Source organism: Hemitrygon akajei, chromosome 1 (assembly GCF_048418815.1).
Source record: "Hemitrygon akajei chromosome 1, sHemAka1.3, whole genome shotgun sequence".
NCBI classification, from domain to species: domain Eukaryota; kingdom Metazoa; phylum Chordata; class Chondrichthyes; order Myliobatiformes; family Dasyatidae; genus Hemitrygon; species Hemitrygon akajei.
The window spans coordinates 77,208,420-77,231,940 of record NC_133124.1 but is presented as its reverse complement, the minus strand read 5'-3'; the positions used below and the strand labels follow the sequence as shown (position 1 = coordinate 77,231,940).

Genomic DNA, 23,521 nt, shown 5'->3' with positions numbered 1-23,521 from the left:
AATTTCCTCCTGTGTCACCACTACCTGCAAAACCACACATGCGCTAGGTGAGCTCTCTTTGAGTGTCATGAAGAAACTCATCTCCAGTATTCTGGTCAGTTTAAAACATGGAGTGATACTACAGGAAAAACAGGCTCTTCAGCCCAGTTCATCTGCACCATCCAAGCAGCTGTTGGATTCTGGTGTTTTGTGATCCAGAGGTTTGGAAGTCAAGAATGAGGCATACAACTTGCTCCTTATGGCCATTTTATTGAGTGTTACAAGGACAAAAGATCAAACATAAAGGAAGAGAAATGAGCACAAAAGCTGTGGTTGTCTTATACAAAATAAACTAACTCTAATTAAAAAGACAACAACATCCCAGTGATAACAATTTAACTATGAATTTGCCAAATTCAAGTTGGCATGACACCTGCTGCATAAAAACTAAGAAGCTTCTAGAAAAATACACAAGCAGCTATAGTACAATTACTGAAATGTTCAATGAACAACTGCACATATGTAGGTGATTATATAAAAATGCAATCAAATATATGAAAGCTAAACTACAATGAAAAAGAATTTACACCCTAGTCCAACATGTCCTAGGTAGTTAGTTCATTTGGCTCAGATTGCTCTAAACATTTCCTAACTATGTACCTATCCAAATGTCCTTTAACTGCTGTAACTGTGGCCGCCACTACCACTTCCCATATTCCCACCACTCTTTCACAAGATGCACAAGAGGCAGGCTAGTCCTATGCTAGCCATGGCATCCAGGGAGAGGTAGCTAAATGGATTCACAATTGGTTTTATGGGAGGAAGCAGAGAGTGATGGTTGAACGTTGTTTCTTGGACCAGAGGCCCATTTCTAGTGGTACATCACAGGAGTCGATGCTGGGACTTATTGGTTCAGCACTTATATGAACAATTTGGATGCGAATATACAAGGAATATTTACTAAGTTTGAAGATGATACTAAAATAGTTGGTATCATAGACAGTGACAAAGGTTATCATAAACTACAGGGGGATCTTGATCAGTTAGGCAAGAGGGCCGAGGATTGGCAAATGGCTTTCAATTGGACAAGTGCGAGATGTTGCATTTTGGGAAGCCAAACCAGGGTAGGACCTCCACAGTGAGCGGTAGGGCCCTGGGGGTATGTTGTAGAACACAAGGACCTAGGAGCATAGGTACATTATTCCCTGAAAGTGGCATCACAGGTAAAGAGGGCGGTGATGAAGTCGTTTGGCACACTGACCTTCATCATTCAGGGCACTGAGTTGGGAAGTTATGTTCAGTTGTACAAGACAATGGTGAGATTGTGTCTGGAGTACTGTGTACAGTTTTGGTTATCCTGTTATAGGAAAGATGTAGGTGAACTGGAAAGAGTGAAAAGAACATTGGTGAGGATGTTACTACGACTTAAGAGGGGATGTTAAGCAGGCCAGGACTTTATTCTCTGGAATGTAGGAAACTGAGTGGTGACGTTATAGAGTTGTATGAAGTCATGAGGGGCATGGACAGATACATCTTTTTTTTTTGCCAGGAAAAGGGAACTAAAAATTAGAAGGCATAGGTTTAAGGTGAGGGGGAAAATTTTAAAAGGAACATGATGGACTTCTTCACACAATGGGTAGTGCATATGTGGAACTAGCTGCCAGAGGAAGTGGTTCAGGTGGGTACAATAACAATGTTTCCTACATGGATATGAAATGTTTAGAAGGATATAGGCCAAATGTGAACATTTGGCGTAGCTTGGTGGGCACCATGGTTGGCACAGACAAATTGGACCAAAGGGCCTGTTTCCAGCTGTATAATTCTGTGACTCTACGGCCCTCTGTATGGTATTCCCATTTTTGGGGAGGGGTGATAATTCAGCATTTATAATCAATGTTAGTATCATAATAGCAAAGTCAGGGCGTTCATGAAAATTAATGCCATTCATGGTTCAATTCAAAAGTATCTCGATGCATGAAGCCTTTTAACTGTTTATGCTGTCATCCACCACTAGAGGGAGGTAGTAACAGTAAAATCAGAACATGTCTTCAAGGAAACTTTCTTAGGAAACATTATTGCAACTACCAACACCCTCAGCCATTGTACCTTCTCAGAAAATGAAGCTGTCCATAAACCCAAGAGTTTCTGCAGACACTGGAAATCCAGAGCAACACTCACAAAATTCTGGAGGAACTCAGCAGGTCAGGCAGCAACTGAAAAGGGGAATAAATAGTCGACGTTACGGGCATACAAGCAAGACCTTGGCAATGTTTGAGCATGGGCTGGAAAGAAGACAGTGTGTGTGTGTATGTGTAATTGTAGGTTTCCATTCATTCATTAAGAACAACTAATATACTGTATCTGCTGCAAAGTAAGAATAATATTACTCTTAACAAGCTTAGATCTCATTTAAATCCAATATATTTCCTTTTTAAAACAATAGGATTATTGTTTCATTATACAAGTAGACTGTTTTAGTTACACCAGTTACTGTGGCAAATTATATCATCTTGGACAAGATAGCAATGAATAAATTCAGTCGTTAACATGGCTCTCACTGAAGGACTTTTAACCAAATTGGCCCCTGCTTGAAAAATAGCAGGGTGCGCAGATGTAGAGCGATTGCTTTCACAAATATTAAACCAAGAGCTACAAATCATGTTAGCATGTGGTCTTATTAGTCAACATCCTCCATTTTTGGATGTACTGTACACTCCTAACTTCTGTGTATTTTAACACCTGAAGATTTGTGGATTTACAGTCAAAACCCAAGGGTTCAGCACCCAAGAGACTTCTAAACTCTCAGTTGTTCTGTTAATGAGGAAAACATTCAACACAACTAGACTCTGGTGATAATCCTTGGGGAGATCGGCCTTTATTTTTAAATGAGTGAATTTTTAGCAAGCTGCTGTAAAGCACAATTAATTAGTAATTGGCTTCTTGCTGTCACTGGTACTGAGGCACAGTGAAAAACTTTGTTTTGCTGGCCATCCACATACATCATTACATCAGTGCATTGGGGGTGTTCAACGACAATAAATAACTGAATGCAAAATAAAAAGACACATTTTTAAAAGGAAGAATGGAATTAGAACCAAAACAGACAAAGTCTATTTTAGAGCAAAGTGATCAAAATTGTTATAGTGATGCTGTACTGAGGTAGTGATTAAGATTGTATCAGTTGGTTCAAAAACCTAATGGTTGAAGGGAAATACTGTTCTTGAACCTGGTAGTATGGGACTTTAGGCTCCTGTACCTCCTACCTGATGATTGCTGTGAAAAGATGGCATAGCACCAATAGCCGGGATCTTTGGTGATGGATGTTACCTTCTTGATTTCCCAATCCTGGGAAAGACTATGCATTCACCCTGTCTATGTCCCTCATGACATTGTACCCCTCTCAGTCTCCTATGTCCCAGTAAATAAAATCCACAGGTTAATAGTGACACTGCCTACACCACAACAGGTTAATTACCGGTAGTTCAGAACAGGGTGTAAAGAACATTATCATTATCCTGTCCAAGTGAACTGGCGGGGCCGATTCATATTTGATTTTCCTTACACCATTGAAGGAAGCCATTGGTCTCTCCAAATCTATCCTAGCTCTCAGAGCAAGTGTTTCATTATTTTACTCTGCAATGGGCCACCAAGTTCACATTGACCTTTTTTTTTTACCATCAACACAAACACATTTGATTGCATTATGTCCTTATTCTCCAGAGAACACCTATTTGCGTTCTCTGCGTTGGTGGTGTTGAGGATGAAAGGGTGAGAGCTTCAGGTTCCTAAGTGTGAACACTCCAATAGCCTGGTCCAGCCACACTGATATCATGGCAAAGAAGACTCTACTTCTTTAGGAGGCTAAAGAAATTCATCAAGTCCTCAATGAACATTACCAATTTTTATTGATGCTCCATAGACTGGGATGCACAATGGGTTGGTATGTCAGCTGCTCTGCACATGACCACAACAAACTACAGAGAATTGTGAACAGAGCTCAGCACATCACATGAACCATCCTCCTTCCATGGACTATGTCTATACTTCTCACTGCCAATGTAAAATAGGCACCATAATCAAAGACCCCACCCACCACTGGCTTTCTCTCCGGCAGAAGATACAAAAGCCAGAAAGCAGATACCACCAAGGTCAAGGACAGCTTCTTTCCCAGTGTTATCAGACTCTTGAATAAACCTTTGCACTTTAAGATGGACTTAGCCTCGCAATCTACCTCATTATGATTTTGCACTTAACCACAAACGTGCACTGTATTTTTTTTGGAGCTTTTACACTTTATTCTGGATTGTTATTGTCGTACCTTATTCTTGGACAATGCACTGTGTAATGATTTGATCTTGTAAACAGATTCAGATTCAGATTTACTTACCTACATATCCAGGGAAGTAAGTCATTTGCATTAACATCCAACACACCCAAGTCTGTTCTGAGGGCAAGTGTCATCACACATTCCTGTGCCAACAAAGCATGCCCACAACACACGGCTGTACAACACAGATCACAGCAAAACAGGGCACACCGAACAACAAAACAACAATGGCAAACAAGCCCCATTCCTCCCTCCCTCCCACCTATGTACAACTGTACACAGTCCTCCAACCCCGTATAGGCTGCCTTCTTTGGTCTCCAGTGGACTTGCAGATACACAGACTTCCCCATCGGGCTCACAGACATTCACAGACTCGGGCTCCGGCCATCAGCCCTCGACTTCTAGACTTCCAATCGACCTTTGGGCTTAGATCCAAAGTTTTATTCCTGCCGTTAAGTTCCCTTCTTTATCCAGAAACAATGCGCACGACTAGATTTCCTGGTATCTTGGTACGTGAAAATAATAATTCATCACAAATTTGAATATTACCTGTTCCCTCTCCCATGTCTTCTAAAGCAGCCACGAATTCTAGGGTTACCCTTCTGCACCTATTAACTTACCAACCTGCGTGTCCTTGGGATGCGGATGGATGCTGGAAGAGACTGTGGGAGACCCACGCCACCACAGGAGGAGTGTGCAAATTCCACATGGAGATCAGCAGTGAACTTGGGTCACAGGCGAGCGGCACCACCCACTGTCCGGTCACTGACACTGACTGACTGTCCTCCAAATTAGGGAGATTTCCTTTGAAAGACGAAATTAAAAAATAAATAGATGCTGGAAACTTGAAATAGAGGCACTAGAGCGACTGAGATGCTGGGAATCAGGAGCAACATAGAAAATACTGGAGGAACTCAGCAGGTCAGGCAATACGAACCAGAGATCGAGTGGGCTGCCAGCACCTTTTTCCCAGGGTGGAAACGGTTAGTACAAGAGGACGTCATTTTAAGGCGATTGAAGTAAAGTATAGGGGGAATGTCAGAGGAAGTTTTTTCTACTCAGAGTGTTCGGTGTATGGATCATGCTCCAGGGGTAGTTGTAGAGACAAGTGCATTAGAGGCATTTCAGGGACTCTTGGATGAATGAAAGAAAAACAGAGGGCTAGTTGGATGGGAAGTGTTAGATTGATCTTGGAGTAGGTTAGAAGATCAGCACAGCATCATGGGCCAAAGAGCATGTATTGAGCTGTATTGTTCTATGTTCAGTGTCAGGCAGCATCTATGAAGGGAAATGAACGGTCAAGGTTTTTGGCCGATACATTTGATGAAGAGTCTCGGCCCGAAATATTGACTGTTCATTTTCCTCTATAGACTGGAATTGGGTTACTATTGTCATGTATACTGAGATATAGTGAATAGCTTGTCTTGCATACAAATCAAATCATTACACGGTGCATTGAGGTACAACAAAGTAAAACAATAACAGAAAGCAGAATAAAGTATAACAGCCACAGAGAAAGAAAGCGGAGTGCAGGTAAACAATAAGGCGTAAGATCTTATCAATGCAAACTGTGAGGTCGAGAATCGATCTTATGGTACTAGGGGACCATTCGATAGTCTTATAACAGCGGCATAGAAGCTGTGCTTGAACCTGGTGGTACATGCTTCCAGGCATTTGTAAACTCTGCCTAACAGGAGAGAGGAGAAGAGAGAATGTCTGCAGTCTTTGTTAGGAGTTCCAGAGCCAAGGGTCTTAATGCTGAAAATTCGGTTGAGCCATCGAATCCAGAACCCTTCACTGCACGTCATCCAAGTATCCTGGAAGAAAGTTCAGGTGGGAGACACCTTCACAGCAAACACAAGTTTGGGTCCAACCCTACAGAACACGTGGACGGCCCTGAACAGTGAAAAGGACTGGTCACAGATGATGTGGCCACTTGTTGCAAAGACAGCACCTTAAACCTTCACGTATTGCCGCTATAGGAACTGTGAGGCTCATAATAACATCTTGCCCCTGAGTGCAAGTTTCAGTCTAACAGATTGGAATTATATAGAACATTGAACATACAGGCTCTCGAGCCCATTATGTCGTGCTGATCTTTTAACCTATTCTAAGACCAATTTAACCCTTCCTGCTCAATAGCCCTCCAATAGTTTTTATCCATATGCCTACCTAAGGGTCTCTCAAACATCCCCAACGTATCTGTCTCTACCAGCGCCCCGGTAGACTTGCCCTGGGAAAATGTCTGTGGCTGCCCACTCGGTCTCTGCCTCTTATCCATTTCAACCCCTCTATCAAAACACTTCACATCCGCCTTCACTGCAGAGAGAAAAGCCCTGGCTTGCTCAACCTATGAGATACTCTGTAATCCAGGCAATATCTGACCCTCTCTAAAGCTTCCACATCCTTCCTATAATAAAGTGACCAGCACTGTACACAATAATTCAAGTGTTGTCTAATTAGAGTTTCTATAGGTCAGTTGTGGAGAGCGCCCTCTTCTTTGTGGTGGCGTGTTGGGGAGGCAGCATTAAGAAGAGGGACACCTCACGTCTTAATAAGCTGGTAAGGAAGGCGGGCTCTGTCGTGGGCAAAGTACTGGAGAGTATAACATCGGTAGCTGAGCGAAGGGCGCTGAGTAGGCTACGGTCAATTATGGAAAACCCTGAACATCCTCTACATAGCACCATCCAGAGACAGAGAAGCAGTTTCAGCGACAGGTTGCTATCGATGCAATGCTCCTCAGACAGGATGAAGAGGTCAATACTCCCCAATGCCATTCGGCTTTACAATTCAACCGCCAGGAGTAAGATATGTTAAAGTGCCGGGGTTAGGACTCAATGTATTTAAGTAAACTACTTAAGAACTTTTTAAAAGCTATTATTAATGCTTTTTGAGAGGGTGATTTTAGATGCATATCATATTTTTACTGAGTTAAGTATTGTATGTAATTAGTTTTGCTACAATAAGTGTATGGGACATTGGAAAAAATGTTGAATTTCCCCATGGGGATGAATAAAGTATCTATCTATCTATCTATAGAGCTGCAACATTACATCACGGCTCTTGATCTCAGTGCCCTGACTAATGAAGATCAATACAATGTACACCTTCATAACCACCCTATCAAGTGGTGCAGCAACTTTGTGGACTTGAACCCCAAGGTCCTTCTGTTCCTCCACATGCAAAGAATCCTGCCGTTTATCCTGCCTTCAAGTATGACTTTCCAAAGCATCACTTCACACTTCTGCTGTCCGGCACGGTGTTGGGCAAGTTAGGGGATATTTTCTGTAGCAGATGTCATTTCTAAAATAAGGCAGGTTCATAAAAATTCATCCTATTTAATTGGTATTGTTTAATTGGTTTAATTGGTATTGTTGGTTCATATCACATATCTAATTTTCAATCATTTTCAGAATGCCTTCGGAGACAATTTGCAAGTGTCATCAGAGAGAATCCAGTCAGATAAATATATTGTCGGACTCACAGTATTTGAGGCCCTTTCAACTGCGTCTACTGCAGAAGGGATAATGCGGTATTTTGAAGGAAATTACAAGATTTTCATGGATTATTTTTGGATGTAGCCACTAAAGTTACTGAATGTACCACCAACTGGCAAACCACAAAATGCATTCATAAGAATTTAGTCAAGCTACTAACAAATTTGGCCGGCTGGTGGCGTAGTGGCATCAGCACTGGACTTCGAAGCGAAGGATCCCGAGTTCGAATCCAGCCGGCTCCCTTGCACACCTTCCATCCGTGCTGGGCTGAGCGTCGAGCTAGCAACTCGGCCTCGTAAAAGTAAGGAAGACTGCTAAAAAAAAAATGCCATCATGACGGCATCCCGATGACTCCACTCAGAGTTAAGGGCTTAAAAATAAAAAATTAAACTAACAAATTTAAAGGTTTAAATGTTTATAAACAAATATTTCCAGAAAATCACCCGTATTGTGTTTAAAATACATTTATAGCTTTAGGTTAACAATCAAAATTCAAGATTTTAGATCCTGTTATTTTTCTCTATTGTAACCCTGTTATATCTTACAAATCCATTGATTATAATTTAGCAAACATGAAAGCACAGACATCACTGACAAGTAGTATTTGGAAAGCTAAGAGTTGAATGTTAACAAACTAATTTTATTTGACAATTACACATGCCTTATTCATAAAACTGATCACCCCATTTTCCCTCTTGTAAATATTCCAGGAGAATATAGACTTAATCACCATGACATGAGGTCTGTCAGTCAGGGTCAACCATGGATGTTGTATCCAAGCTATCTGGATATGCAAGCCAGGGCAGTAGAATATGAAGAATAGGCCTATGTAGCAATTTAGATTTGCAGTAAATCACAATTTCAGACAAAATTAATTCTATGTAATCTCTAGTAACATGCAAAATGCTGGAAGAACTCAGCAGGTCAGGCAGCATCTATGGAGAGGAATAATCAATTGACATTTCGGGCTGATACCCAATGAAGGGACTTGGCTCAAAAAGTCAACCGTTTACTCCCTCTCCATAGATGCTACCTGACCAGCTAGGTTCCTCCAGCATTTTATGTGTCAATTCAGTATAAAATTTTCGAACCTTTCCAACAAACAGGTAACTAGTAATTCCCAGAGGAATTCCGCATAGTTAGCAATTTAGTTACTCTTAGTTCCCAGACATTATCTACTCTCCTTTCACTGGATTATTAATGAGGTAAAATTAAAATCTGTAATTCTATCCACTCACAAGTCACAATGAAAGTGGGAAACCAATAACTGGCTGCAGTTGTACAGAGCAGCTGTTCTGAGCAGAACAACTGCTGTTGAGCCATTCAAATAAAGATAAATTCCAAACTTAAACACACGTACACCAAGGGGCTGAGAGTTATTGGTTTGTTATTGCCACATGTGAGGTACAATCCATTGTTTGGACAACCCAAACGCTGGCCTGGATAGGCAGGGTGTCGAGTCAGGCGAGGTTGGATCACTCCGGGCACCGAGCTGACTTGGAGAGGTCGAGAATAGCTCCATTGGCAGTGATATCTAGGTCCAGAGCAATTCGGCGCGGCGGAGTCTGGGCTCTAATGTGAGGTACCATTTGCTGGTCAGACAATTTAAATGCCGGCCCAGGTAGTCTGGGGGCTCCTCTCTCTGTGAAGCTAAGGCTGTGAGACTGCCCCCGGCTGCTGTGCTTCATGTCTGCGAACTTTGCGGCGATTTGCCCTGCTAATATGATGAACTAGATACTGAGGCTTTGGGCCTAGTCTGGGATTTGGGTCAAAGGACTCAATTTGCTGTCGTCGTTGCTCACTTCTATTGTTTGCATGAATTATTTTTTTCTCACTCTTTCTCTATGTGCACATTGGGGGTTGGTCTTTATTTTTTTTAATTGGGTCCTTTTGGGTTCCTAGCTTTGCAACTGCCTGTAAGCGAACAAATCTCAAGGTTGTATAATTTATACATTCTTTGATAATAAATGTACTTGAATCTTTGACTGTACCAAGACACTCTCTGCAGTTTCTTTGCAGTCATAAGCAGAGCAATTGCGTGCCAAGCTATTATGCATTCGGACAGAATGCTTTCTATGGTATCGATAACATTCACTAAGTGTTAACAGGGACATGCCACATTTCTTTAGCCTCCTGAGGAAGTAGAGGCATTGGTGAGATTTCTTGACTACGATATCAATGCGGTTGGACCAAGACAAACGATTGGTGATGTTCACACCTAGGAACTTGAAGCTCTTGACCCGAATAACCTCAACACTGTTGATGTAGACAGGAACGTGTGCACTGCCCCACTTCCCGACGTCAAAGAACAACTGTTTTGTTTGACACCATTTCACAAAGCTCTTTACCTCCTTTCTGTACTCCAACTTATCCTTACTGTTGGCAGCTCAGGGCAGGATTGTATCCAGAGGTTCTCTCTGCTGTTACAGTCCACAATGAAGTTCAATGCCAGAGCAAGGTCTAGCTGGGATTACATTAGCAAAACTGCACTCAGACCCTGTGTCAGGTCGGACCTGGAGATCTGAACTCACATTGATGTCACTGGAGATTCTAGGCCCTTGGATGATGAGGTAAACACAAGGGCAAGTTGTTTTAGATACTTGGAGATATAGGAGATTGTACATGCTGGAATCTGGTACAACGCACAATCTGCTGGACAAACGCTGCGGGTTGAGCAACAGCTGAGCAGGGAAGGAACGGTCAACAATTTAGGTCAAAACCCTGCTTCCAGACTGGGAGTGGAGTCTATAGACCATAAGATTTAGGAGCAATTAGGCTATTCAGCCCATCAAGTCTGCTCTGACATTCGATCACAACTGCAAAGTTGGGTGAGACAAGAATTAGAGCACATAGGTTTAGGGTGAAATACAAAATATTTATGGAGAAACTGAGTAGTACTTCTTCAGTCAGAAGGCTGTGCAGCTGAGGAGCAAGCTGCTAGTGGAAGCAAATTCAATGTCAAAGTTTGGATAGGTACACAGATGGGTGATGCATGGAGGGCTATGGTTTGGGTGTAGGTAGATGGGACTAGGTGGGTACAGACTAAATGGTCAAAGGGTTTGTTTCCATGCTCTAGGATTATGATTGGGTATTATGATGGATGGGCAGATGAAATATTAGCCTCTACAGATGCTGCTTGTCCACGAAGTTCTTCCAGCAGTTTGTATTTGTATTTAACTACTTTACTGTTTTTTTAGGAAAAATAAAATTATACTATCTTTTTCTGATGTCTCCTTGATGTGGGAGTCATTGAAAATCTTCCAGGGTTTTTGGAATGTCAGGTTTCACTGATGTAGAGGAGGCTGCACTGGGAACTCCAGATATTGGACTCCCCTACATCTGTGAGACCTGATTTAGACTGGGGGGGGGGGGGGCTGCTTTGACAAGCACCTTTGATCTGTCCACAACCGGCAGGATTTCCTGGCAGCCATTTCAATTCCACTCCTCATTCCAACTTATCTGTCTATGGACCCCCCCCCCCCCCCCCCCCACTACCGCCACAGTGAAGCTACTCTCAGGATGGAGCAGTAACAGCTCATATTCTGTCTGGGTTCCCTCTAGCTTGATGGCATGAACACAAATTCCTCTTAACATCCAGTAATTTCTCCCCATTACCCCCTCTCTTTTTCCATTCCAGCACCCCCTTACCCCTTCTCTTCTCCTCACTTGCCAGTCACCTCCCTTTGGTGCTCCTTCTCTTTCCCTGATGATCTACTGTCCTCTCCTATCAGATTCCTCCTTCTTCAGGCCTTTACCTTTTCCACCTATCACCTTCCGGCTTTTTAATTTATCCTCGCTACCCAGCCATCTTCCCCCTCACCTATCAACTGCCAGCTTGTATGACTTCCTCTCACCTACCTCCATATTCTGGCTTCTTGCCCCTTCTTTTCTAGTCCCGATGAAGGGTTTTGGCCTTAAATATTGATTATTTAATCACCTTCATTGATGCTGCCTGACCTGCTGAGTTCCTCCAGCACTTTGTGCATGTTGCTCTGGATCACCGTTCCCTCTAAGCTGTGCAGGTGGGTAGCCACTCAGTAACTAAGGTGCTCCCGTGCACCTAGGCTTTGTTGCTGAGCAGCTGGAATTTTCTTTTATATAATATTAATATAATTTTGAAATTATGATTGTGAAATACCCTGTAATTAATTACCTGATAATGAATACATAGATTTTCTAAATAATAACTGTACCACACTTACACTTCAAAACATTTTAGAAAATTTATATTGGTCAGTTTTTCAAATTACAACACCGTTACAAATTGTAACAATAAACACAGAATGGTAGCTCATCATTAATAATCCATTATCAAAGCAGTTTATTTTTATCATTGTACTTGTCAGTTGTTTTGACCACCTGACATCGTTTACTTGTGTTGTGAGTTGTGCTTTGTGTTTGTTTGATGTGCAGTATTCAGGCAGTGTTAAACATTTCTGCTCAGATCAAAGGTTGGTCTGCACAGCTGTAAAAAAATTAAGCTGTAAATTGCTCTGGATTTCAGCATCTGCAGAATCTTTTGCGTCTGACAACCCTAATTAATGCAGTTTAGCACCACTATGACTACTTGGGCACTAAAATGGATGATTTTTGTTCTAATTGTCTTTCTTTCTTGTTAAGATTGTTCAACTTGTGCTTAATTTATGTTTTTCTTCTGAATGCTGCTTATGATGCTTTGTGCCTGTGACACTGCTGAAAGTAAGTTTTTCCATTGCATCTGTCTATAAATGTACTTGTGTATATAATAAACTCTAGGTGTAGGATTTACCATTGGTTTCTTATGAAACTACCAGGAAAGTGGGGTAAAGAGGACTGTTAAACCAGGGTAACCATGTGGATAAGCTGTAAACAAGAACACAAGAGATTCTGCAGATGCTGGAAATTTACAGCATCACAGGCAAAATGCTGAAGCAACTCAACAGGTCAGGCATTATCTTTGGAGAGGAATGAACAATTGATGCTTTGTATTGAGATGCTTTATCTGTAAACAAGATTACTTGGTCACTGGGTGAGTGTGTAGCAGTTTAAGGAGAACATGGACAAAAGAATGTAGCATATGTGAAATGCAGAACAGTGAGACATTAGCCAGAGAGAGAGATGAAAAAAATGAGGCAATATTATAGATGGATGACTGATATCAACTGAGAAATAAAGTTACCCGAAGATATTTACAAAGATCTTGCTGAGGCTGGAGAACCTGAGTTACAAAGCAAGATTGAGTAGGTTAGGACTGTATTCCTTAGAACGCAGAAGACTTGACAGGAGATTTGATAGAGGTATACAAAATTATATAGATAGGGTAAATGCAAGCAGGCATTTTCCATCGAGGTTGGGTGGGGCTACAACCAGAGATCATGGGTTAAGGGTGAAAGGCAAGAAGTTTAAGGGGAACACAAGGGGAAACTTCTTCGCTCGAAGGTCATGAGTATGTGGAATGAGTTGCCAGCACATGTGGTGCATGCAAGCTTGATTTCCACATTTAGAAGTTTGAATATGTACATGGATAGTAGGGGTATGGAGGGCTTATGGTCCTGGTGCAGGTGAATGGGAGTAGGCAGTTCAAATGGTTTCAGCATGGACTAAATGAGCCAAAGGGCCTGCTTCTGTCCGGTACTTCCCTATGACTCTATAAAGAACTCCATATCAACTCCAGAAGACTGCAGAGCACCCAGGTGGAAAATGAGGTGCTGTCCCTCTGGTTTGTGCTGGGCCTCACTGTAACAATGCAGGAGGTCAAAGACTGATAAGTCAGAGTGGGAGGAGGTTGAAAAGCAAAATGGTAGCAATATTAAGCTTAAGGTCCCCTCTGTGGACTAAGTGATCACCAGACTGTTTGGTCTCCCGAGCGTATAGGAGACCACATTGTGAACAAGAAATGCAATAAACTAGATTGGAATTGCAAGTGGAATGCTGCCTCACCTACTATGACCTTTTGTCACTCGTTGGTGGGAAAACAGTACAAGATTTCCATCGCCTGTGGTTGTAAGGGGAAGTGCTGTATAAAAGGTAGTGGGTGGAAGGAAGAAAGAATGGACCAGGGAGCTATGTAAGGGACTGTCCCTGCGAAATTCTGAGAGGGGAAGAGAGGATAAGGCGTGTCTGCTGGGGGTGGGAAAAATCACTGAAGGTGACAGAAACTACAGAGAGTGGTCTGTGGAATGCCGAGGTTAGTGAAGTGAAAGGTGGGGACTGGAAACTCTATTCTTGTTTTGTTTCGCTCTTATTCCTTCCATCTGCCCCACCTCTTTCCAGACCAGTTTCTCAGGTTTGTGTTGGGCCTCACTGCAACAATGCAGATCACAAACTGGTAAGTCATAATGGGAACTGCCATTCACTGCCACCAACCTTGCACTGCTTGTTTCTGCCTCCTACCCAAGATCGACAAACCTTACTTCCTTGTAGGTCCATTGTTTCTGCCTGCACCTGCTCCACTGAAAATGTGCCTGCATACCTCGACCCCATTTTATCCCCCTTGGTTCAGTCCCTTCCCATCTATACTCACACTTCACATGCTCTCAGTCTTCTCAAATAACTTTTCCTGGCCTGATCACCTCATTTTCTCATGGATGTCCAGTTACCATACAATTCTATTCTCCCTATCAAGACCTAAAGCTCCCTGTTTTTTTCTTGATTCCCCTCCACCTCCACCTTCCATCTAGTAGAATGATTTCTCTTTTAGCTTCTTCCACTTTCTCCTAACTCAAAGGTGTAGCTATAGGCCCCCGTATGGGTGTCAGCTATGCCGCCTTTTTGTTGGCTAGATCAAAGCCTTCCCTGCTAATGTTCCCCAACTCTTTCTCTGCTACACTGACAATTGCATTGGTGCTGTTTCAAGCATCCATGCTGAGCTCAATTTTGTCTCCAATTTCCACCCTGATTGGTCCATTTCTGACACCTCTCTCCCCTTGCTCCATTTCTTGAGACAAAGGGTCTACTAATACCTTGTATAAACCCACTGACACCCACAGCTACCTTGACTGTAGCTCTTCAAGTCTCCTGTAAAAATGCCTTCCTTCATCATTGATGCTACCCTCACCCTAAGCTCTTCCATTTCCCAAACATCTGCCCTCACCCCATCTACCTGCCATTAATAGGGATGGAGTTCCTCGAGTCCTTGCCTACCAACTCATGAGCCACCACATCCAGAACATTATTGTCCGCAACATCTACCATCTTCAATGGGACCCTACCACCAAACACATCTTTACCTCCTCCCCCCACAGTATTCTCTGCTTTCCACAGAAATTGCCTCCATGATTCCCTTGTCCATTTGTCCCTCGCCACTAATCTTCTTCCCGGCACTTACCCCTGCAAGCTGCAGAAGTGCTATGCCTGCCCATTTACCACTTTCTTCACCTACATTCAGTGCCCGAAACATTCCTTCCAGGTGAGGTAACACTTCACCTGCAAATCTATGGCGTCATTGTCTGTATCCAGTACTCCTGATACAACCTCTTCTACTGAACAACTGGCTGGTGTATTTACGAGAATTTTCAATCTGTCTCTGAGGCAACAGGCCCCAAGTGCCTGAAGTCAGCCATCATAGTGCCTGTCCCGAAGAAAACAAACATCAATAAAGAGATTGGTCATCTCCCACATTAAAGTCACTATCCCTGCTACACTGGACTTACACCAGTTTTCCTATAAAGCAAACAGGTCTGCAGAGGATGCCATCTCATTAGCTCTTCACACTGTCCTGACACATCTGGAGGGAAAGGGCACATATATGAGGATGTTGTTTGTTGATTATAGCTCTGCTTGTAAGAATGTCATCCCCAGCAAGCTCATCTCCAAACTCCACCAGCTAGGCCTCAGCTCATCACTCTACAACTGGGTCCTGAATTTCTTGTCAGAGCACTCACAGGCAGTGAGACTGGGCCCTCACTTGTCCTCCATTACTATCCTGAACACTGGTACACCACAAAGTTGTGCATTGAGCCCCATACTCTACTCCCTCTTCACTTACAACTGTGTACCTGCATTTAATACCATCATCAAATTCACAGACGACACAACAGTCATCGGGTTGATCTCCAAGAGACGAATCAGCGTAGAGCGGAGGTACAGAATTTAGTGAGCTGGTGCTCAGAGAACAACCCGTCTCTTAAAACAGCAAAGACTAAGGAACTAATTATCAATTTTGGAAAGTCACAGAAAGACAAGTATGCTCCAGTCTACATTAATGGAGACACAGTGGCCAGAGTATCCAGTTTCAGGTTTCTGGGAATACACTTCTCAGAAGACCTTACATGGTCCACTAACACCACAATAGTTAAGAAAGCACAGCAACGCTTGTTTTTCCTCAGTATGCTGAAGAAAGCTGGTGTACCTGAACAGATGCTGGTGACCTTTTACCACTGCACCATAGAGAGCATCTTAACATACTGCATCTCTGTGTGGTATCTCAGTTGTACAGCAGCTGATAGGAAAGCACTTCAGTGGGTCGTCTCTAGCGCACAGAAGATCATCGGGACACAGCTCGCAGCCCTGGAGGACACCTACAGCTAAGGAAAACTACAAGTATCTGTAAGGACAATACACACCCATGCAATCATCTGTTTGAACTTCTTCCATCTGGCAAACGTTATAAGATTTTCTACACACACATTTCCAGACTGAAAAATAGCTTTTTCCCCAGAGCTATAATTGCTCTGAACCAATCGATCAAGCATCATCCATAAATTCATCATATTGCTACTTTTAATACTGGTTTTATGGCTGTCATACATCTGAGTTGCACTTTTGTACTGCTGGATATTGCTTGTACTGGCTGGTTACTTGATTTTATTTATTGTTTATTTATTTTATTTGTTGTTTTATAGCATTGAGTATGAGAGTTGCAAACTCATTTTTTGCTGTATTGGCTCATGACAAATTGTACTATGCAATGACAATAAAGTTATTTCAATTACATTGATGAGACCAGATACAGGTTGGGGCTACGTTGAGCACCTTTGCTCCATCCATAAAAAGCAAGATTTCCCAGTGGCCAATCATTTTAATTCCAAACCCAATTGATGCATCACCTCCACTTTTGGCACAATGAAGTCAATGTCAGGTCAGAGAAGCAACACTTCATATTCCATCTATGTAGCCTCCAATCTGATGGTATAAACATTGATATCTCTAACCTGGTATTTTTCCTCTTTCCCTTTTCTTCAATTCTCCACTCTGGCTCCCTTCTTACCTCTTTTCTTCTCCTTACCCACCTACCATCTCCCACTGGTGCCTCTTATTATTCCTCCAATAGTCCACACTCGTCTCCAATCAGATTCCTTGTTCTCTAGCCCTTTCCCCTTTACACCCATCACATCCCTACTTCATCCACCCCTCCTCCAACCATCTGGCTTCACCTATATCTGTACTCCTTCCCTTTCCCTCCCCACCTTTTTCTGGATTCTACCTCCTTCCTTTCCAGCCCTGATGAATGGTCTTGGTTTGAAACGTCAACTGTATATTCATTACAATAGATGCTGCCTGACCTGCTGAGTTCTTCCAGCATTTTGCATGTTATTCTGAATTTCTAGCATCTGCAGAATATCTTGTGTCCAGACCTTTTGGACCTTTTTTAACTCAAGCAAATTGCCTCCTCTAAGTGTGACTTTGGGGGAAAAGAAATTACATACAATACATACATATTCATTTGCTAAATTTATTTCAACAAATCAACTTAGAAATTCATTGCATTTTAACAAACTTTAGAACATGTAAACATACTTGCTATGTTTTTGAAACAGGTATAAATACATTTGTTTAACTTTAGTAATCAAGGTAATTACAAAAGCACAACAAATACCACGTCATAACCAATTAAGGCAGGTTATCGGGAGCATAATGACCATTATTTAAACTTCGCAAAATCTTTGCTGTCCCGTGTCAAACTCATTTACAGGTTTGACACAGATTAGTGGACAAAGTACCATTAGTATCAGCTCATTAAACTTCGGCCCCATTTACTTTCACTGTGTAGTTTAAACATTTCACATCCATTTAAAAACAATAATCATGGCTTGGTATGATCAGGTTAACTCAAGGAGGGGATGGAACATACAATGGTCCTTTATCAAGAGAATATATGGCTGGTAAAGTTATTAAAGAATGCATGTGGCTTTGCATGCACTAGTTACTTCTAACAATACTTGCCAACACTGCAAAGTAGACTGGAGATTTACCTGTGTGGTTATGGTTTAGATTCTAACCAGACTACAAATTTAATAATTGGTGGTTTTCTTTAGTATTTGTGCTTCAACTCTATTTTCAAACCTTGCATTTCAAGTAATTCCATTTGTCCACATGCAATTTAATTTCATCCTGTGCACCCATCCCTTCTTTCTGTCCTGCTAAGGTATGTGGAAGCACTAGCAATGAGCCCTGTGACCAACACCAGTTGCTCTGCTGTCAGTGATCAGTACGCAGTTAGTTTGTGCAGTTTGACAAAACCTGGTGACTATTGAGAGGTGTTGACACACATGCATCTCGGGTGGGGAGTGGGGGGCGGAATGCTAAATGCAGCATTAATCCAAAATCCAGGTTTTGCAGACCCACTTTAATCATTGGTGGGATGCCATCACAAGATTATTTTATGGAGAAACAGGTCTATGGATATTTTGTTGTGCCTTTTCAGGAGCTAATTGGCACAAAACGTCACATGCATCTGGTAAATTTTATCCCATATCCACCCTCCCCACTGTTTTGAATCAACCTTAAATTGCAATTTTCCTTTAACATTTTTCTTTCTAAACTACAGGTTAAGGCAGTAAAATGTCACTCCTGATATAAATTGAAATTCTGTCCACAAATATTAAAGCTATCTAAATATTTACTTCCCTTTTCCTTCCTGCTTGTCACTCAACCCAGTACAGATTGAACACCATGCAATCTACATTTAACTGCATTTTGTTAAAGCGATATTTTTGCTGCGGCTCATAGTCCCTCCCAAAGTCAACAGTGGTTTCCATTCTTTTGAAATTAAACCCACATTTGGGAGGTGGGTAGAGAAACAGAAAATGCAGTGTTATTCTAGAAATTAATCCTTGTATGGCCTGGACTCAACTTCAAAGTCAGGCTCGCACTGAAGGTTTCTTGTGTGGAGCTAATGGTCACATGTGATTTGGTTCTGCACTTACTTCCGAAAAATTTAACTGTAAAAATCACACATTTCCTAGTGTCAAACATAGACCCAGCATTAGTGGCTGTAGACAGCATCAGTGTTTCACTTGAAGTTTCTCACATTGTATCAAATCAAGTTGCTCATGCGCTTTGCAACAGTTTTTTTTTAATAAAAATTACAGTCAAATTTTCTATAAAATTCTGTACATTTTCACAAATTATTGCATAAACAGATTTCTTCAAGATCATTTTGCATAACAACTGACCACTGAATACAAAATAAAAAGCTCATGTTTCCCTTCTTGCCCTCTTCTTCTTCTTTATCTGCTTCGGTGATTCCCAACTTCCTTCAGATTTTGCTGAAATGAGATAAAAGAAATGTGTTCATTTTCAGTATTTGGGCCCTGCCAGAAAGGGCCACATTTAGTGCCTTAGAGAAGGTGGTGGTGAGCTCCCTTTTCGTCTTACTGTTCAAGATGTTCTTATAGTACTGTCGGGGCAGGAATTGGATGCAGTTGGGATGGTGTGCAACTTGTAGGGGCATTGCAGGGTGGGTGTTCCCACACTCCTGCTGTCCTTGCTATTGTGGCAGTACAGACCATGGGTTCAAGAGGGCAATTGAAAGATTCATTACAGTCAGACTAATCATGCTGGTATACCTCTGACCACAGAACAGCACAATAGAGGACCTTTGGCCCATAATGTTGTGCCAACCTTTTAACCTAATCCAAGATCAATCTAACCCCATCCCTCTCACACAGCCCTCCATTTTACTTTCATCCATGCACCATCTACCCACAACACTGTTTAAAAAAAACTACCCCCTCCCTGCTTCATTTCCTCCAATCATCTTAAAATGATCTCTCTTGTATTAGCCATTTCCACCCTGGGAAAAATGCACTAGATGCCCATGTTAGCCTGATCATCTTATACATCTCTACCAAGTCACCTCTCATACTCCCGGAACTCAGTAGGCCAGGCAGCATCTATGAAGAGGAAAAAACAATGTTTCTGTCCAGCCACTTCATCAGGACAGATGAAGGGTCTCAGCCCAAAACATCAACTGTTTATTTTTCTTCATAAACCTACTGAATTCCTCAAGCATTTTGTGTACATTGCTCTGCATTTTCAGCATGTGCCAAATCTCATTTATCTCTCATCCTCCTTCATTCAAAACAGTAAAGTCCTAGTTCACTCATCCTGTCCTCATTAGATAAGCTCTCCAATCCAGGCAGCATTCTGTTAAACCTCCTCTGCACTTCTGTAAAGCTCCCACATCCTTTCTATAATGAGCCATGCATGGTCATGCACTTTGGTAGCAGAAATAAATGTGCTGACTATTTTCTAAATGGGGAGAAAATCCAAAAATATGAGATGCAAAAGGGACTTGGGAGTCCTTGTGCAGAACACCCTGAAGGTTAACATGCAGGTTGAATTGGTGGTGAGGAAGGCAAATGCAATGCTAGCATTCATTTCAAGAGATCTAGAATACAAGAGCAAGGATGTGATGCTGAGGCTTTATAAGGCACTGGTGAGGCCTCACCTTGAGGATTGTGAACAGTTTTGGACCTCTCATCTTAGAAAAGATGTGCTGGCATTAGAGAGGTTCCAGAGCAGGTTCACAAAGATGATTCCAGAAATTAAAGGGTCATCATACAAGGAACATTTGATGGCTCTGGGTCTGTACTCACTGGAATTCAGAAGGATGAGAGGGGGATCTCACTGAAACCTTTCTAAGGTTGAAAGGCCTAGACAGAGTAAATGTGGAATGGATGTTTCCCACGGTGGGAGAGTCTAGGACAAGAGGGCACAGCCTAAGGATAGAGGGGTGCCTTTTCAAAACAGAGATGCGAAGAAATTTCTTTAGCCAAAGGTTGGTGAATTTGTGGAATGTCTCTACCACCACCCCTGGCAGAGCATTCATGCACCCACCACTCTGTAAAAATATACCTGACATCCCCTCTATACTTTCCTCCAATCATCTTAAAATTAAGGCCCTTCTATTAACCATTTTCACCCTGGGAATGTCTCTGGCTATCCATTTAATTTATGCCTCATCATTTTATATACACCTGTATCAAGTCTCCTCTATCCTCCTTTGCACCAAAAAGAAATATTGCGAGCTCACTCAAACTATTCTCATTAGACATGCTCTCTCATCAGGCAGCATCCTGGTAAATCTCTGTACCCCCTGTAAAGCTTCCATATCCTTTCTACAATGAAGCGACTAGAAATGAACACAATACTCCAAGTGTGGTTTAACCAGTGTTTCATAGAGCTGCAACATTACCTTGTGGTTCTTGAACTCAATCTCCCAACTAACAAGGGAATAACTGGGACTCCCACACTGTAAAAGCACTACTTAGATTTTAGCAAGGCCTCTGACCAAGTCCCACACGGGAGGCAAAACACACAAAATGCTGGAGGAACTCAGCAGGACTGGCAGCAACGATGGAAAAAGAGTCGACGTTTCAGGCTGTGACATAATTGATTTTACTCCTAGATGGGAGGTTGGTCAACGAGGTTGAGTCGCTTGACATTCTGTATGAGGTAGTAAATTGGATTAGACATTGGCTTTGCGGGAGAAGTCAGAGAGTGGCAGTAGATGGTTGCCTCTCTGACTGGAGGCCTGTGACTAGGGATTAATGCTAGGTTCGATGCTGTTTGTTATCTGTAAATGATCCGGATGATAACATAATAAACTGGATCTGCAAATTTGTGGATGACACCAAGATTGCTGGCATAGTAGACAACGAGGAAGTTTATCAAAGCTTTCTGGACCAGCTGTTAAGATGGGCAGAAAAATGGCAAATGAAATTTAATACAGACAAGTTGGGATGTTTACGTTGAAATGGTTTAAAATGTGAGTTCGGAGTATTGTGCCCAGTTTTGGTCAACTACCTAAAAAAGAAAGATATAAATAAGAGTGAAAGAATGCAGAGAAAATTTAAAAAGGATGTTGCCAGGATTTGAGGACCCGAGCTGCAGAAAAATGTTGAATAGGTTAGGATTTTATTTCTTAGAACGTAGAAGATTGAGAGGAGATTTGAAGAGGTATACAAAATTATGAGGGGTTTAGATGGAGTAAATGCAAGCAGGCTTTTTGTACTGAGGTTGGGATTACAACTAAAGATCATGGGTTAAGAATGAAAAGTGAAATATTTAAGGGGAACATGAGGGGAAATTTCTTCATTTAGTTGGTGTTGAGACTGTGGAACAAGATGTCAGCGCAAGTGGATGTTGGCCTGATTTCAACATTTATGAAAAATTTGGATAGGTACATGGATGATGGGTGGTTTGGAAGCTATGGTCCATAACTCAGGTCTTCAAGTTCTGGCAACATCCTTGTAAATTTTCTCTGCACTCTTTCAATCTTATTTGCATTTTTCCAGTAGGTGACCAGAACTGTACACAATACTCCAAGTTTTGCCTCAGTCTTAAACAACTTCAACATAACATCCCAACTCCTGTACTCAATGCCCTGGTTTATTTTATTTAGAGATATAGTGTGGAACAGGCCCTTCTGACCCTTCAAGCCCCATTGCCCAGCCACCCATCAATTTAACTTGGCCTTATCACAGGACAATTTATCATGACCAGTTAATCTACTAACAGGTTGTTTTTGGACTGTGGGAGGAAACTGAGCACTCAGGAATCATACATGTGCATGGCAAGGAATATGCAAACTTGCTTCAAGAGAATGCCGAAATTGAACTTTAAAAAATGCCTTCCCATCTATCCAACAATCTTTTTGACTCCCCATCCCCACCACCTACCATCAGGCAGGAGGTACCATAGCATTAGGACAAGGACTGTTAGAATGCAAACAACCTCTCTCCCCATGCTGTGAGACCACTGAACTCCCTGCCACCACCTATGTCCCATCACATACAAATGCCACTGGTGTTACACTGTTTATTCTTTTTAAACTTGTGTTGTAAATGCACCTTAATATTTGTTAATTTATTTGTGGTAATATTACTTTATGTTGTGTGAGAGTCAGGTGTGTTGTGCACTTTGGTCCAGAGAAATATAGTTTTGTTTGGTGGTATACATGCACTGGTTGTATATCAACAAACTTGAATTTGTATTTCTAGAGTTCTATACCTCAGGCCAACACACCATATCTCTTCTTAACCACCCTAACAATTTGTACAGAAACTAGATCTATGGATGTGGTCCAAGATCCCTCTGTTCCTTCACGCTGATAGGAATCCTGGCATTAATCCTGTACTTTGCTGAAAGTTCAACCTTCCAAAATGAATCACTTCACACTTTTCCAGACTGACCTACATCTGCCGCTTATCAACCCAGCTCTGCAGCCTATCAATGTCCTGTTGTAACCTGTGACAACCTTCTACACTATCCACAACACCAACAATCTTCATGTCATCCTCATACAAACCCAACCAGTGGCGTATCTAAGGTATGGTAGGTATGGCAGATATGGCACGTACCCTGGGCATCACTTGAAGGGAGGTGCCACTGAGCAGTTTCTATTAAAGTCAGATAAGCTATCGTCAGACAGTGAAAAAAGAATTTTCTTCAGATGTATGATCTGTCTTTGATTATCATGGGTGAGAAGCACTAGGATGGCCTTATTTCAGAG

General features: G+C 42.0%; 1 protein-coding gene and 1 long non-coding RNA gene across 2 annotated transcripts in view; both read right to left on the bottom strand.

The window, feature by feature from the left end:
• Window positions 1–229: 229 nt before the first annotated feature.
• On the bottom strand, window positions 230–6,358 carry LOC140728002 (uncharacterized). Its single transcript, XR_012098982.1, has 2 exons — window positions 4,927–6,358; window positions 230–2,192 (listed from the first exon to the last, which is right to left on the bottom strand). It is a non-coding gene; the product is annotated as an uncharacterized lncRNA (long non-coding RNA).
• Window positions 6,359–17,441: 11,083 nt separating this feature from the next.
• Window positions 17,442–23,521, bottom strand: part of mtdha (metadherin a) — a 94,418-nt gene continuing 88,338 nt past the window's right edge. The window contains exon 12 of the mRNA XM_073046185.1: window positions 17,442–19,271. Within this exon, the coding sequence (XP_072902286.1) occupies window positions 19,201–19,271 (71 nt within the window). The 3' untranslated portion in view covers window positions 17,442–19,200. The remainder of the gene's footprint in view (window positions 19,272–23,521) is intronic.